General features: G+C 36.2%; 1 protein-coding gene and 1 pseudogene across 1 annotated transcript in view; both read right to left on the bottom strand.

Annotated features, from left to right (window-relative positions):
• THEMIS (thymocyte selection associated) overlaps positions 1-16838 on the bottom strand; it is a 124186-nt gene extending 107348 nt beyond the window's left edge. Inside the window, exon 1 of the mRNA XM_023759152.1 lies at positions 16596-16838. Within this exon, the coding sequence (XP_023614920.1) occupies positions 16596-16686 (91 nt within the window). The 5' untranslated portion in view covers positions 16687-16838. The remainder of the gene's footprint in view (positions 1-16595) is intronic.
• LOC102422698 lies at positions 11145-11783 on the bottom strand (annotated as a pseudogene).
• Positions 16839-18544: the final 1706 nt, after the last annotated feature.

Here is an 18544-nt window from a genome sequence, read left to right as displayed (position 1 = left end):
ATATGGAGTTTCCTCAAAAAATTAAAAATGGAACTCTCCTTGACCCAGTGATGCAACTTCTAGGAATATATCCCAAGAAAACAGAAACACCAATCAGAAAGGATATATGCACTCCTATGTTCATAGCAGCACAATTTACCATAGCTAAGATTTGGAAACAGCCTAAGGCCCATCAGCAGATAAGTGGATTAAATAACAGTGTTACATCTACACAATGGAATACTAGCTGCTATAAAAAAGAAAGAACTCTTACCATTCGCAACAGCACGGATGAACATGGAGAGCATGATGCTAAGCCAAATAAGCCAGTAAATATCACATGATCTCACTCATTCGTGGAATATAATGAACAACATAAACTGATGAACAAAAATAGATCCAGAGACAGAGAAGCATTGAACAGATCGTCAAACCTCAGAGGGAAGGTAGGGGGATGGGGGGGGAGATAAGAGATCAACCAAAAGACTTGTATGTTTGCATATAAGCATAACCAATGGACACAGACACTAGAGGAGGTTAGAGCATGTGCTGGGGGGAGGGGGAGAGTGGCCAGGAGAGGTCAATGGGGGAAAAACGAGACATATGTAATACTTTAAACAATAAAGAATAAAAAAAAGTAAACCTGTTCTCTACATCTATTTAATGACTGAATATACTGGTTGAATTGATTATACATGGGCTCCCATGTACTATAATGTGTTTATCCAATGCATAAAAAGTAAAGCATCACCATATTATAAATTTTCTCTAACTTCATTAGTACTGAACACTTCATTAACTATTCTGCTTATGAAATATAGTTTAAAAATTGAGAGTAAAGGTTTAGAAACTCATGGAAATTTTGAAGTTATTTTATGCCCACTGAATTAAATAATAAAAATGTTTGTGTTTTCTATGTCTTTATTTTTAAATTTTTATTTTTATAAAATTTTATTTTAAGTTTTTTAAAAATATATTATTGATTTCAGAGAGGAAGGGAGAGGGAGAGAGCAATAGAAACATCAATGACGAGAGAAAAATCATTGATTGGCCTCACGCATGTCCCCTACTGGGGATCGAGCCCACAATCTGGGCATGTGCCCTTGACTGGAATTGAACCCAGGACCCTTCGGTCTGCAGGCTGAGGCTCTATCCACTGAGCAAAACCAGCTAGGGCTATAAAATTTTATTTTTATTGTATTTTAATAAAGTACCAGTGGTGATAGATTGGGAAAAGAAAATAAATTGGACCTTCACCATAGATAGCTTGAGAAGGGCCTCCCTAAAGCATTCATTACAAATGAATGATCTCAGTCAGTGCAGGGAAATGGGACCTAGTCTGAGGGAGTTAGAGATTAGAGTAACATTTGAACATACTGAAAAAAAAAGTTCTAATTTAATACACAAAGTCTTAATCAATATTATTAAATCATCTACCTCAGTGTCACCAGCACCTTGGGTGCCCTGGCTAAAAGACAGGAATTTTAATCAACTTGACAGTAATAGTTCTAATTGCAAATTATTACATTAGCATTCTGATTTGTACATTATGTTCTTCTAAGTTGTATGAGGCAGTGCTTGAGCCTAATTGACCACAGATGCTTTGAATTGTTAGACTTACCTACACAAGCTGAAGTCCAAACCACAAACAGGTAGAATCCCTAGGAAATGAATTCAATGAGTTCTATCTAACTGGTGTGTCAGTTATTCTCCATGACAGAGAGTATATTCTACCATTTTCCCCTCCCATCACTAATCATCTATGGACATTTCCAGCTGAATCCAGATGAGACCTAATAATCCTCTTCAACATAAAGTTCCAGGTGACTATCCATTGGTTGAAGAGGGCATGCCAGTAGACATATATTTTCCTAACCTCTTTCATCCCAGACCTGAAGCTGAAGAAGCTGGCAACCTAGAAATGCTAATGGGTTCAGATAAAATAAAATTTTAAGAAAGCTCCAACAAATATTGTTCTCTCTAGCCAAAGGAATAGGAAAGGAACAGTCTAGTAGGACAGAAAACTTTTTCTTAGTAATCACACTACTTGAGCCAAAACCACAGAAAAAAATCTGGTTCCACAACCACCCACACCAGGAAAGGCTGAGTGAGAGCCCTTAGAATTCCACCCTTGATGTGTGTAATAAAATACTCATCCACCCCTTGCTTGAATGGTGTCAGAAAAGGTAGAGTTAAGAGATGAGATGTGCATCTTTGTTTTTTGTGTTTTGTTTTGTTTTTGTTAATCCTCATCTGAGAATATTTCCCATTAAATTTTATAGAGAGTAGAAGTGAGTGCGAGAGCGAGAGCGAGAGCGAGAGAGAGAGAGAGAGAGAGAGAAACATCAATGTAGGAGAGACATATCAATTGGTTGCCTCCTACACAAACTAGGGATTAAGTTTGCAACCAAGGTATGAGCCTTGACTGGAATGGAACCTGGGACCCTTTGACTGGAATGGAACCTGGGATTCTTTGAAAAGATCAATGAAATTAACAAGCCATTAGCAACTTTGAAGAAGAAAAAGACACAAATTACCAATAAGAGGGGAAAAATCCAGAGGATATGATATGTAATTTCACAATTTTAGTGAAATGAACCAATTTCTTCAAGCAAAAAAATACAAAACAACAACAAAACACACACACATAAACACACACACACACACACACACACACACACACAAACCCCCCACAATATATCACAACTCACCAAATATAAAATGAATAACAGGTTCAGTACTAGAAATATTGAGAAAATTAATCATAATTACAGATGGAGGCAAACTGGGTAAAGGCTACGTGGGATCTCTTTGTATTATTGCTTACAATTTTGTGTGAATCTGCAATCATCTCAAAACAAACATTTAATTTAAATATATAAGTGTGTATGTGCTACAGTGCAATTTTTCACACTAGTGACATACTGAGAAAGTCTGAGACAAACACAGAAACACTTGCGGACAAGATAAAGCAGAAACATCCTGAGGAAAATTCATAACCACCAAACTGCAGCAAGTCCTTAGGAGAGCCAGGACAGCAGAGACAGAGGTGGAGGCAGTGGATTATACTGATACCCGAGAAGCTGTGAGCCACTTTCCAACTTTGGGGCTCCCAGAAGAACTCCAGCAGCAATGTCCAATACAACATTATGCAATGATGGACATATTATAATTATAATTAAAATGTGACCTAACGGACACATTCGAAATGTAACTAATCTGAGGAACTCAATATTAAATTTACTTATTTTAATTAATTTAAATAGCCACATAAGGCTACTGGCTACTGTATTGAACAGCATTTCTTTTTATCTACTAGGAGGAAAAAAATGGAAGCTTAGATGAGAGCCCAGAGCTTCAGAGCTTGGGTAATTTCAGCATCCTTGTATCACCTTGATTGTCCTCTCATGCTAATGAAGTCGGTGACAAACAATTTAAAGTATAATGTCTTACATATGTAGTAGTTGATGTGTGATTGTGGCCCAACAGGGTCAATCTAGATGGCTGGTTATTAATATTAATGAAAAGGGCATTCCAGAAAGTACAAACATCACTTTTCAGATGTAAACAAATTAGCATGTGTTTAAGGATTATCTGACATCTAGTGTTTTTCCAAGATGATCTGATTACAAAATAAAAAGTCAATGGTTGGAGAGAATTTAAGGAAAGTGGATTCAAACCTAAGGCAGTATAGTGCTATTGTTCTAAGAAAGTCCTAATAGCAGTTTACAGGCAACAAAGGCCGCTAGGGGAACTGAAGTGTGCTGTCATATGCTACAGTGAGAGACCCAGGGACTGATGGCTTACTCAGATGTGGAAATATTGAGAAGACAACACCATGCTCAGGTCTTGATATATCGTTCCTAATGTCAAATGGCCATTCGGAAGCCGAGATGGTCCTATCCAGTTTCTCTTAAACAACTGTTTGCCAACAGCCTGCACCAAACTTAACTGGGCACAATTTAAAAATAAAGGTTCTTGGGCTATGCTCCAGAAATTCTAAATCAGATTCACCAGGGTACAACCCAGGAATTGGTGTGTTTTTTTTAAAGCTCCCCAGTAGATTCCAAAGTTTACTGAGCTTTGAGAACTACTGTTACAAATCACTAAATAGGTAGAGAAGTCAGGACAATACATATCAACCTGGAAAATCATACAAATTCAGGATTAGTTAAAACTATATGAGTAAAAACAAAACAAAAGCAACTCCATGGATATACAAGCTCCACTAAAAGTGAGAAAAATAGAGCATCTGTGATACATGTGAAGATAAATGTTTAATATTATAATGTGCATGTCATTTACTTAAAATACTTCAGCACAAAAGTGAGATACATAAGTAGGTTGTTCAATTGTTTTAACCTATAGCCCTGTGAAAGAGATAAAGAAAATGCCAACATTTGCAGTACACTAATCAGAAATATAAACCCAGATGACTAGTTAATACACAAAAGGTTATTTAGAAGTGTATATATACTTTTATTAAAAAATATTTTTATTGATTTTAAAGAGGAAAGGAGAGGGAGAGAGAGAGAGAAACATCATGATGAAGAGAATCATTGATCAGCTGCTTCCTGCACACCCCACACTGGGGATAGAAACCCAGGCATGTGCCCTGTCTGGGAATTCAATCTGTCACTTCCTGGACCGTAGGTTGACATTTAACCACCGCGCCACATTGGCCACACCATATATACTCTTAAAACAACTACCACAATTATCACCTACATTTATTTCCTATTAACACAAGTGTTTTTATTACCACAATGGATATTAATATGAAGGCTCCATTGGTGAAGTGAGCGGTGTTCAAAATTTGTTGATTAGTTCCAGATATTACATAGGCGCTCCTGTTCTTGCAAAGGGGTGTAAGAATCTAGTGAGTCCAATATAAACCCCATGTTTTACAGCCCTGGTTCAGCTGCTGATCCAAAGCAAGTTCGTTGTCTGACTAGAAGGGTAACTGGATCTTGCTGCTGGGATATTGCTGCAGAAGTCTCCAATGAGCCTTCCATGTAAGGTCCTGTCAGAGCATCGAAACAAACAGCTGGGATGAAGTCAAGTTGACACCCAGGGCATATAACTGTTTTCCTGTCTGATTGCAAATTAATGTTTTACATCTGTCAACATTTGATCTAAGGTTTTCGTTCATTCCATGAGACCATGTGCTTCCATGGAATGAAGGCTATCAATGTCTACCAAAACAAACAAACAAACAAACAAAAACTAATAATGGTGAATGACCTAATTAGTTCTGGTCAGTTTGCAACAAAAGTCATTTTCTCCAGAAAGTTTGGCATGATTTTTTGTAGCTTTTCTTAATAAGTAGGATGAAATTAATGTTCATCAATAGGTTACATTAATAAATAGGAGCTAAAAAAAATAGGAGCTGCTGAGCTTTCCTGAGCAGCAAGCCTGTGGTTTTTTAAAAACATGGTGCTGACTTGAATAATTCAGCTTTGTTTTTCAAAGGAACCTGTTTAGAAAAGCAACCAGCATGAAGTCCCACAATAAAAAAGCAAAACTACAGGTCACTTGTCAGATGAATGGCACCTATCCGTTGTTAATTTCACTGTCAAATTTTTAATGAGAACTTGCTACTGAATGGCTTACTGTTCCAAGTAAGAAACCACTCTTAATGGCAGAAATTAAAATTTCATTCTTCAGTCTTCTGTGGTAAAGCACTCATTTAAGCTTTAAAAGTATGTGTTACACAATAGGAAGTAGTTTATTAAATGTCCAAAAAAAGTCTTCTTCAAAATAGTGTTATTTCTATATTGAGGGGAAAAAAAGTGTTCCCTTAGGTACATTATCTGAAAATTTATAGTTGACCAAAACTATATCAATCCGGGAATAAGTACATAACCTGTTGAATGTGTTTATGTAGAGCAGGTCATGATATCTTTGTAAGTGTTACGTTTGACTTCATGAGAAAGCCTTGACTTCTTTGAGAAAGCCATGGTGATTTAATGATCTTGGGTGCTGCAAACTCAGCATGCTGCCAGGTATTAGGCAGCCACTCACTGTTGGCAGAATAAATGAATACACTTGAAATTTATTTGTTCATTTTATTTTTTATCTACTTCCTTATATTAAGTATCATTAAGAAAGGTAATTTTTGATCCTGTTATTAGGACAAGTAAGTGTTCTCTTTATTAATAATCGGTGAATGAAAAAATTGCATAAAAACGTGATTTTAAATAGGTCTCTGCCTCTGTAAAATGAGGTTACTTTTATTTATCTAGAATGTTGTCTCATTCTAAAATGAATAGATTTACTAGAAATGTAGAAAATTACTTTTTAAAACAATGGACAAATTATGTGTGTTGGGGGGGAGCAATTGGAACATTTTTATAATTGTCAAGATTTTATAAAGTCTTTGAGCATGCTATATCATTGCTGATTTAAAATTACTGTAATAGCCGAAACCGGTTTGGCTCGGTGGATAGAGCGTCGGCCTGCAGACTAAAAGGTCCCAGGTTCAATTCCGGTCAAGGGCATATACCTGGGTTGCGGGCACATCCTCAGTAGGAGATGTGTAGGAGGCAGCTGATCGATGTTTCTCTCTCATCGATGTTTCTAACTCTCTATCTCTCTCCCTTCCTCTCTGTAAAAAATCAATAAAATATATTTTAAAAAAAAGAATATTTTCATCATTGTGACTTTAGTCTTAGCTTTTAGAGTTAAAGTGTAAAAAATCAATAAAATATATTTTAAAAAATAAAATAAAAATAAAATAAAATTACTGTAATAAATACATACACTATTTACATAGGAACATTTAAATTAATAACTATGTTACTAATGTTCAAAATCAAAGGGGTTTCTGTTAATGAGTTAATTCAAAACACATGATTTGATTTCAGGAGTTCTGGAAAAATTGTTTTAAATGTGCTTTAAGCTTTTTCTGATGACAATAGAAAAGTAAAAAAAAAATGTTCTTTGGTCTGTGGTTTCAAATTCACACATTTATGGGGCAGGTGTTATTCCCTTAACTGATACAAATGCTGACTCATTAAAACCAACCTAACTTAGAGTAAAGCTCTTGAAATCTAATTTGTCTTTATAAGAATCGGAATATTTGAGAGTTAATTTTATTACATAAATTAAGAGAAAACTTGCCTCAATTTCTAATAAATTATTTTTCTTTAAAATAACAACATCTTGTTAATATATGACTGTCTATTCCCATTTACAAAGTATTATTTCATGTGAAAAATGTATATTTTATTTAAGTAAATTTCAACTCATGGCTTTTGCTAGAATCTTAGTTTTAAAAAAGTGCAATGATTATAAATTTTTATTAGGAATAAAACTAAGTAGATGTCCCAATTAAAATGTAATGTTTTTCCATTCAAGAGTTTGAATATTGCATCAAAGACACACATTTCTCAAAATAATTTTTCATACTTTTTTACACATTATTTGAAATTGCTTTCATTTTCAAGACTTACTCATTTAGTAGTGCCTAACAAATGTATTAATATCATAATATACAAACATATAAACTAATATACGTAAGGCAAAAGTTTTAATTTTCTTTTCCTTTAATAAATGCTGTTCCATGTTAAATAAATGACCAATAATTTATATCTATTAAAATAAATTTAGGTAATTAAGTTTCCTAACCAAAATGTTTATTTCACGGCACTGGAAATCTAGCAGCCAATAAAAAAATATAATTGTTATTTAATCTCTTGCTCCATCTTTTCTGTATAGTAGTACTTATTTAATGAAAAAGATATATGAATAATTTGTTTACATGATTATATGCAAAAACATATGCTGCCCTCCACTTTTTAACTTTGTGTTGAACAGTCAAGTTTGGTACTTAACAACAAATGAGTTAGAAATATTTAAGTGTAAATCCTCTACTATAGAAATACATAATGTACTCCATTGTACAAAAATGTCTTCATTATAGAACATCTCCACTGTAATAAATAACACAAAATTTTTCTGACAGTTATTGTCTCCTACAGCTTTTGAAAATAAGATAGCTGAAATTACTCTTAGTTAAACATTTTTTGCTTGTTCTTAATGTACCTACTTTGAGCATTTTCCTAAAATAAGGCCTGCTTGAACTAAATTTTAGGGAAACAAACTATTTCATTCAAGCACACACACACACACAATGCTCTAAACTTTTATAAAATGCTTGTATGTCTTAAAACTTGAAATATTTTGATTCTTATTTCTTAAAATATAATATTTAATTACACTGAAAAAGTAACTTCTTATTGATCTGTAGTATATGGTCTAAAGACATTCTAGGAGTCAAATTATACATTATCTGAAATAGCAGGTCTTAGATAAATGGTTCAAAAAAATTCAACATCATTTAAAACAAGTTTATGCCTTAAAATGTAGTCACGAATGTAATTTTTACATATTACCAAATCAGTATGATTTCAATATGTATTTCTAAAATGAACATTTAAGTTTTCCAAATTTTATTCTGTCATTTTAGTGCCTAACCATATGCCACTGACACAAATAGAGCAAATTTAGATTTATTTAATAAAACATTATTAATTTTAAGTTAGGAATATAACAAGTTTTACTTAATTTTAAAGCTTATATATAAAGTTTTCAAATTTTAGCATCTGTGAACTTAAGTTGTCCTGAATTTCAATCTGTGAAGCTCAACAGAACATGTCATAAACATGTAAAAGATTCTGTTATAGAAATTAATGCTTATCTTTAATAAATATTTATAAACATATACTCACATACAGAAATATTACTTCTGTTTTAGCTGAAATTTCTTTTAAAAAAATGTGACAGGCCATATTTCATTAGACTTTTACATAATTTCATTCCTCTTGAGTCTATAATGAACAAGTATCAATATTGTAAATATATGTAAAAAGTGAATGTTTTTGTTTTGTCTTAATATTTAAAGCCTATAAAATATGAGTAAATACACATTGAATACAATGTTATAATTTTCAAAATTGCCATGATTTTAGTACCATGTTCAAAGCTGATTAAATTAAGCCTGATGAAAACTAAATTCAATTGGCCATAAAATAATTATGTTGACATTAAAATAGGCATTATTTGTTGCCCTTTGAACTTTTATAGATGCAACAAATCCTTAAAGATCATGTTCATATAATACAGAATTTACTAAGTATTATTATTCAATATACTTATTCAGCCAGCTTCAAAGTTAATACTTCCATATCATAGTTGTCAAATTGCAATTATAATCAGTAATAAGTTATTAAAAGACAAAAAAATGTATAACTAGTACTAGTTATTTCTTGTTCATGTTTACTTTAGCAACCCAATTTGTATAGTCAAATTACCATCAATAAATTGTTTTAATATTTCTTAAAAACATTGATGGTTCTATAATGATAGGGTTCACTATAGAATTTTATAAACCATTCAGGTGAGCAAAGTAAACCTTACTATAAGTTTACTATAAGTTTTAAACATGGGGCATATGTAGGTGATATGGCAAATAGGTGATCTTAAAAATGGAAATAATAATAATCTCAAGATATTACCAGGGATTAAATTTCTCTATGAATATAATAAGTTAAGTAATGAATTTATATATAGATGAGCATATATAAAGCATTATTTAGTTACATATGTTATATTAGATATATTCACATATATTTATCTATAGACGTACACATTATATAAATACTAGAGGCCCGGTGCACGAAATTCGTGCACAGGAAGGGGTTGGGTCCCTCAGCCCAGCCTGCACCCTCTCGCAATCCAGGACCTTTAGGGGGATGTCCGACTGCCAGTTTAGGCCCGATCCCACGGACATCCCTCTCACAATCTGGAACTGCTGGCTCCTAACCACTCGCCTGCCTGCCTGATTTTGCCCCTAAAACTCAAGCTTCTTCTTTTTTTATTTTTAATATTTGTATTTCTTCTTTATTTTTTATTTTAAAATTCAAGCTTCTTGAGAACACAAGGCGTTTAACATTGTTTCACATCCCTTACAGAGAACTAAGGATGGTAAACAGAGCAAATACTTAATACTTATGGGCTTCTATACAAACACTTTCCAACCAGGGATGTTTTAATAGGAGAGTCTCCAAAAACTTGAAATGGAAAACCTAAAAGTAGAGTGCTCAGATTTCAGACATCAGATGCTTTTAGCAGGATTTCTATCCCAATTAAACTCTAAGTCTGAGCTCTCAACAGTCTGGACAAACTGCCCTTCAATTTCTCCAAAGTTATTTTTGTTTGTTTTGTTTTTTGTGATTCCAAAATAGAGATTTATTTACTTTAGTGTTTGCATGTTTGCATAAAAATCACCAATTGTTCCTCATTGGGTTTTTAACACACATGAATTCTTTGGGGGTCCTCTATTCACCCCAACACTTTCAAAATACAGCTCTTGTTAGTGCCAGGAGGGACAGTTAAGGCAGCGAGGTGTTTCCTTGGGTCTCGGCATCGGGAGGGCTCGTGGTCTCCCCTCTGAGAGAACACACATGATAGGTAGTTTCTTAGGTGGGGTAGGCTGTCCTTGAAGAAAATACTTATGCAGAAGAATTCAAGTTCAGTCATCTGTGGTCAGTTAGTCATACCTGATAGCTTTAAAATAAAGTACCCTTGGGCAAGGTCATCAAAGGCTTGCTGGTTGTTTTCAACTATAAAAACTGTCTGGAAAAAGACAGTAGAAAGAGCAGGGTCTATACTGACAGCGCTGTGACACTGGGCTGTGCAACCACAGAAGCACACAGCAGTCTGCTTAAAAAAAAAATCCTATATAATTTCAAATCAGACTCCTCGTGGTCCTTACACGACCTGAAACATCACTGCACCAGATCCTTATTTTTAAAATGAGGTGTATGCCAGGGCTCCCCCAGGGTCATGCACCAGGTGGGGGGACGGGGACAGAAAACCCTAGGACTTGACTTATTAGCAACATTAACTTATTTTTATCAAACTGAAATGAAGGCAGTCAGTCTGTGCTGCTGTGAAATTAAACGTGATTCAGAAGAAGTGTGGTTTTTTATTGCTCTGTTAGGATAGACCCCAAAAATGACTTTTCAGAAACCAGGGCTGTCCCCTGCAACTCCAGCCAGATTCTGGGCTGCTCTTGGGGATGCAAGCCAAAGCAGCCTGTCAGCTTGCTTCACAGTGATTCTGGCTTGTCTGTTTCTGAGAGTGCCGGCCACTGGGCACACCTATACCTTGTAGTTGAGCTCAGCGTTTATCTTGGTGTACATCTCGTAGATGACGTCAATGGTGGCCGTGTAGTTGACCAGGAACAGGCGGACCTTCTCTAGGCACTCCTCCTCTGTTACATTCTGGCCCTTAGAGAGCACTTTTAGGAAGTTGGACTTGTAGGGTGCAGCATACAGAGCTGCCTGGAAGATCTTCTGCATGATCCAGCCGTGGTACTTCTTGAGCACCATCTCGTAGGCCTTGGTGGCATTGATGCAGATGAGGTTAGAGTGGCTCTCCTCCCGCTCCCTGTCGCAGATGTTCTGCAGGAAGACCTAGATGAAGCAGAGGCCCCTTTTCAGCCACATTAGCGCCAGCATGGCCCCCACTTTGGGCCACTCTGCTCTATACATTTCCTTCTTTGCCTCCAGGATATTCTGCAGGGTCCAGAACTTGGCTGGGTTGGTGTTGTACACAGCTTTGATTTTTGTGATGTTACCACTTATATCTGCCTTGATGGACATAAACACTGGGGACCCAAGGCAATTGAAGAAGGGCAGCAGGTGGGACACCACCTCCAGGAAGGGCCGGGTCTCGATCTGCTTGTCCGTGGACAGCAGCTTCAGCAGGTGCTCGGCCAGCAGCGCCATTTTGGGGTCGAGGCCAGTGGTGATGCCATTTTCTAATTGGATATTCCTCTTCCTTCCTCAGCACACTCCAAACCTACTCTGGACAGACTACCCCAACCCCGCAGACCCTTAAGAACTTCCCCCCTATTTCTTTGGCTTTCCCCCATCAAACTCGCACCCCATCGTGTTGCCTAGGGGTGAGGGGCTGTGGTGGTTCTGGTCTAACAGTCGTTATGGTCATGATGCCATTATGGTCACTGGCTTTATATATATATATATATATATATATATATATATATATATATATATATAAATACATAATATGCTAATGATATGCTAAGGCTGCTCAACTGATCACTATGATGTGCACTGACCAGTAGGTTAGCTTGTTGTTGGGGTCTGGCTGATAGGGACTGAGCAAGATGGGCCAGACACACCCTGGAGCCTTCTGCGGCCCCTCCCTGGCCTGATCATGCACTGGTGGGGTCCCTCAGCCTGGCCTGTGCCCTCTCGCAACCCAGAACCCCTCAGGGGATGTTGGAGAGCCGGTTTCAGCCCAATCCCGCAGGCCACTCCCCTTGGGAGGGTGCCAGACACAGTGCTCATGGCTGGTGAGTGCTGCTGTGGCATTGTGAGCCTCTCCCGATTGGGACTGATTGGGCACGAGCTTGCAGCAGGCACAGTGGGGCTGGGATGAGCAGGAGCAGCAGGTAGGAGCTGCAGGTGGCATTGGACTGAGGGTTTCAGCCCGATCTCTGCAGGCCACCCAGAGGGCCCCCACCCATGAACGAGTTTGTGCACCAGGTCTCTAGTTTATATATAAAGGGCTTGGCACAGTTCCTGGCCCATAATAAGCCCTCAATATATAGGGCTATAATCATAATTAATAGTCCATCAAAAACTATGTGCTAAAAACAAACATTTACCCTTGACACTTTCACAACCTAGTGCTCTATGTCATTTCTTTTCATCAACAAACTACCCCACTTTCTCCTGCTTCTCCTCCAGCAGAGGCCTTTGTGGAAAGGCTTCTCCTCTATTCAGACCTTCCATGTTGGTCTTTGAGACACTTAAATTTCTTCCCACATGGACTATAGAGCAAAGGAAACCATCAACAAAACGAAAAGACAACATACTTAAGATATTTTCCAATGACATATCAGATAAAGGGTTAATATCCAAGATATATAAAGAAATCATACCACTCAACACCAGAAAAACGAATACAATGAACAAATGGGCTGAGGGCCTGAATAGACACTTCTCCAAAGAGGATATACAGATGGCACAGACACACTAGTAAGAAAAGTTGTTCAATGTCACTAGTCATCAGAGAAATGCAAATTAAAACCACAATGAGATAACACCTCACACCTGTCAGAATGGTTATAATAAATCAACAAACGACAAATGTTGGTGAGGATGTGGAGAAAAGGGAACCTTTGTGCACTGCCCATAGAAATGCAGATTGATGCAACCACTATGAATAACAGTATGGATGTTCCTTAAAGAATTAGAAATGGAACTGCCTTATGACTCAGTGATTCCACTTCTTGGAATATATCTGAAGAAACCCCAAAACTTATTTGAAATACTATATGCACCCTGATGTTCATTGCAGCATTATTTACAATAGCCAATTTACGGAAGTAACCCAAGTACCCATCAAAAGATGAGTGGTTAAAAAAAGTGGGGGTACATATATACAATAGATTATTACTTGGCTATAATAAAAGTATGAAATCTTACCATTTGCAACAGCATGAATGGACCTAGTGGGTATAATGCCAAGTGAAATAAGTCAGACAGAGAAAGACAAATACCTATATGTGGAATCAAAATAGGAAAATAAATGAACAAACAAAATAGAAACAGACTTATAGATACAGAGAGAAGACTGATGATTGCCAGCGGGGAGGAGGGTTGGGGGACTGGATGAAGAAGGTGAAGGCATTGAGAAGCACAAATTGGTAGCCACAAAATAGTCATGGGATATAAACTACAGGACATGGACTATAGTCAATAATAGTGTAACTAGTATGGTGCCAGGTGTCTACTTGAAATATTGGTGTGGGGGGGGAGACTACTATATAATGTATATTATTTTAACCACTGTGCTGTATACCTGAAACTAATACAAAATAACATTGAATGTAAACTGTAATTGGAAAAGAAAAGTAGAAACTTAAAAAGAGAGAGAACATATCTTCATGAACTTATGGTAATGAAAATTTCTTTGACAACACATAAAAAAGAAAGCAATTATAAACTGATTTTACTACCACTGAAATTAAGACTTCCATCAAAAGACACCAATTAAAAATGTAAGCTATTGAGTGAGATGGACATTTGCAAAACAGGTAATTAAGGGTAAAGAATCCCAATACTGTGTGTGTGTGTGTGTGTGTGTGTGTGTGTGTGTGTTTAAAGGCCATATCCCAAAGGCCTTTAAACATATGAAAAGGTGCTCAATTTCCAAACTACAACTACAATTCTCCAGAATAACTAAAATTATGAAGATTGATAACATCAAGTGTTGCCAGGGACATAGATTAACTGCATCTTTCATATATTGCTGGTGGGAATGTAAATTGGTATAACTACTAGGGAAACTTGTTTTCATTATTCACCAAAGCTGAACATACGCATAACATGACATGGCAATGTCACTTATTTATATACTCAACTGAATGCATATACAAGTGAACACACATGTACAAAAATACTCATGATGACATTGCTAGTAACAACTCCAAACTGGGAATAATTCAAATGTCCATTATAAGTAGAATGGATAGAAAATTGTGGTATATTCACTAAATGGAATATTATAAACACTGAAATGTATAAACTATATAGAGCATCATGGATTAATTTTAAAATATGATGTTGAGCATACATGCCAATCAGAAAAGGATATATACTGTATGTTTATAAATTGACAAAAGTCATAATAATAATTACCTTTGGGGAGGGTGATCAATAATGATTGATTAAAGGCACCAAATGAGTTTTCTAGAATACTTACAATTTTTTATTTCTTGACCAGAGTGGTGGTTACATAAATGTGAATACTTTGTAAAAATTCACCTGAATTCTGTATGCAGTTTTTTTCTTAATTGAAATATAGCATACGTAGTAAAGTATTAAAAGCATGAGGAGGGTCTGAACACATGGAGAGACATACTTTGTTCTTTTGTAAAACTTAATATAAAAATGTCAATTCTTCCCAAATTAATCTATAAAATCAGTTCAATCCATAGAAATTCTAGTTGAATTTCTTAAGTAATTGGTTTCTTTAAAAACATATTTGAAAAGTCTATAAATAGTTAAGTCAATTTAGGAAAAAAAGGAGCAAAAGCAGGGATTGGTCTATACATAAATTACATTTTAATACTTATTTTGAAGCAATAGTTACAAAAATATGACGATTTTGATATAATTGAGAAAAAAATAGACTACTGGAATAGAAGTGATATTTCAGAGACAGATTAATCCAGAAACTAAAAGCAGCAACACAAATCAATGAGGAGAAGATGGCTAGCTTAGTAAACGGTATTGGGAAGTTAGGTTTATTATATGGAAAAACTAAAATGGGATCCTTCTGCACCTCAGAACAAAGTGTCTTCCAAATGGATTAAAAACTAAATGTGAAATGTCATATGGAAAAGGCAATATAAAATAACATAGGAACATATCTTTGCAATTTAGACATGAAGATCGACTTTCTACGCAAAGCCTCAATAGCACAAACCATGAAACAAACAAACAATAAAAGATTTGGGGCTGACTTATGAACAATAATATATTTCATAATATTGTATACATGGGAAAATATGGCTTGATTTCAAATAATCAATTTACAAATGATTTCAACAAAACCCAGTATTAAGCTGATGGTAGACCACACCAATGTGTGTGTGTGTGTATTGTCAATCTTATTTTATTTTATAATATCTAAAACATTATTTTGTCTATGAACAGGAAAGATTTGCCTACCAACACTTCTTTGAGTTATTTTCCCATTAGTTTCTTTTTGTACTTAATTTCATTACTGCCTTAATTCTACCACTATTATGACAAGAAATATGTATTTGCCTAGAAAATGCCCTTTTTCTTGCATGTATTCAAACTAACTGCTTAAAAATTCTAGGGTAGATAGCATCTCTAGGCTTTAACATTCTTTTGCTGAATTAACATAGTAAGTTACTTCAAAACACATTAACTTATTAATCGATAACCCCAATTGAACTCTGGCTTTTGAATATAAATTCTTAAAAATCATCTTGTGGTTAGGAAACATTAATTTCTATACCTTCAAATAAAAATGTCATTATTTAAAGATTTAGGAATTAGGCCCCTACAGAAAGAGTGAAAGAAGCATTGACAGAAGCAACATTAAGAATGGTTAAGAGTTTGCTAAACTTTTCTTTCTAAGCACTTTTAGTAGTTACTGCTGTTCTAGAAAAACTAAATTTTATTTTTTTATTTTCTAGAAACATAAATATGGATACCTTTTCATTCTTTCATTACACCCGATTTCAAAGAAAAGGCAGAAATAATTAGCCATTTATGTTGAACTATTTGGAGGCCTTTGAGAAGCTTAAGAAGCTTCACTCAATTCCTTGCGCCTCTTCACCCCAGAGTCCTATCTATCTAGTTTCTCTCTTCTCCAACACCTTTGGTTCTTGACCATTGGTGAGCTAATTACTTTCTCCCTTTCATGATCACTTTTCCTTTAACGGAACTCATATATGTTCTATTAAAATTTTTCCCTCCAGTTCCCAAGAATATACACTGTATAAGCATGTCTAGCCAGCCAAGAGATTGGAGGGTGCTTACCTTCAAAGTAGATCCCTGACTGGATTTCTAGGACCCGGGGGAGGGTCCGGAGGTCAAGGGAGTGGACAAATTCTTCCAGCGACAATGCCATGGCTCTGACTTGTGTCTCGTACAGACCTGGAACTTACAGAAGCTTGGGGCTTCTGGGTGTCACGTGCCTGTAATTGCAGGCCCTGCTCATCATTCCTCCCACAGGCTGGCTGGCAGGAATGTCACATAGAGCCCAACTGGGGTGGAGCAGCTCTGTGTGGAGAGGGCCGTGAGGGGGGAGGGAGGAGACAAAAGGTGTGAGAGCTCTTTTTGTTCTAGTTGTGGCTTCATTTCCTTCTGACACTGAAGTAGAACAGGATGGGGGTGGGGTGAGCATGTCTAAACAGACATTGCCCAAAAAGTGAGATTTGATAAGTAGCTCATCGTCTGTTGCCACTCCAGGTGTGCATCTACAGATCAGGGGCCCAGTTGCTTGTTGACCAGGAAAGAACAGGAATGCAGGACTAAAGTCTCATCCTAAACAAGGCACCATATTAATTCTTTATCTTTTTAGTTCATTTCTAAAGTTTGGCTTTGTGCCTTATTTGCATACTCTGTGCTTTTATATTAAATTTGGTCCTGAAAGTGCTTTTTGTCAGCAATTTTCAGAAATCTGATACTCTGGAGAGAGAGGATCGAAACCACTTTTTATTCTTCCACATTAAAATTTTTGCTGAATCTTAAAGGAGAGTCAGGCAGGGGAGCAATATGCAAAGTGATACCGTAAATTAATTCAGGAAGTTAATGTGCATTTTCTAATCTCCACACTATAGTGAAAGTATCTAAATCCGTCATTAGCACACCTGGGTTTCCTGGGTTTAGATCTGCTTCTGATGTACAGGTTACTTCAGCCTTGTTTTTGCTGTTCCTTATTTCTCTCATTTATTAAATGGAGAAAACATAAAAGGAGTCAAATAAATTGTACAATTTCTTTCAAGGCTAAAATTCTACAATTCTGATCCCGTGGTTCAAATGTAGGCTGGAAAAATTCCCCCAAGTAAGAGGGAGCAAGAGAAGCCTTGTAAAAACAAGTCTTAGAAACGCTCTCCCTCTCTATTCTTTGTATTTGCTGAAACAATGCTTTAAAGCAGGGGTCCGCAAACTACGGCCCGCGGGCCACATGCAAATACAAATATTGTATTTGTTCCCGTTTTGTTTTTTACTTCAAAATAAGATATGTGCAGTGTGCATAGGAATTTGTTCATAGTTTTTTTTTTTAAACTATAGTCCGGCCCTCCAACGGTCTGAGGGACAGTGAACTGGCCCCCTGTTTAAAAAGTTTGAGGACTCCTGCTTTAAAGTTACAGTATACAACTCAAGGCAATATTTCCTAAGTCTCTTTAAGGGTGCATAAAGGAAGGCTGCTTGGTATAGAACAAGTGAAAAGTGCTAAGAAACTGCATCCAGACAGGCTCCCTTTCTAGAAACTGTCTTAGCTTTAGGCTGCAAAGAGCATAGCCAGATAGAGAGGGCCAAGGCTCATCACAGCTCCACCATATCGTTCACATAAGTGACCTGGCAATAAAATACCACCTTACTTTGGTTCTCAACCTTCCTAATGCCGTGACCCTTTAATAAAGTTCCTCATGTTGTGGTGACCCCCAACCATAAAATTATTTTCGTTGCTACTTCATAACTGTAATTTTGCTACTGTTATGAATCGTAATGTAAATATATGATATGCTATTTTGTGTTTTCCGATGGTCGCTACCCACAGATTGAGAACCTCTGGCTATAGAGCTTACAAAACTCTTTCAGCTCTTAACATATTTGATACTTGCAATAATCTGCCTGGATTCATTTCCTTCTTTACAAGACTAGAATTTATGGGGTCATTTTATTCGTTTTTTCACCAGTAGCTTCTACTTCCTCACTGTCATTTCCCCCCAATCTCCCAGGTTTGATTACTCTGCCTTCTG

This window comes from Myotis lucifugus, unplaced genomic scaffold (genome assembly GCF_000147115.1).
Source record: "Myotis lucifugus unplaced genomic scaffold, Myoluc2.0 scaffold_150, whole genome shotgun sequence".
Taxonomy (NCBI): domain Eukaryota; kingdom Metazoa; phylum Chordata; class Mammalia; order Chiroptera; family Vespertilionidae; genus Myotis; species Myotis lucifugus.
Note: the sequence above shows the minus strand (reverse complement) of the source record. Positions and strands in the feature narration are given on the sequence as shown.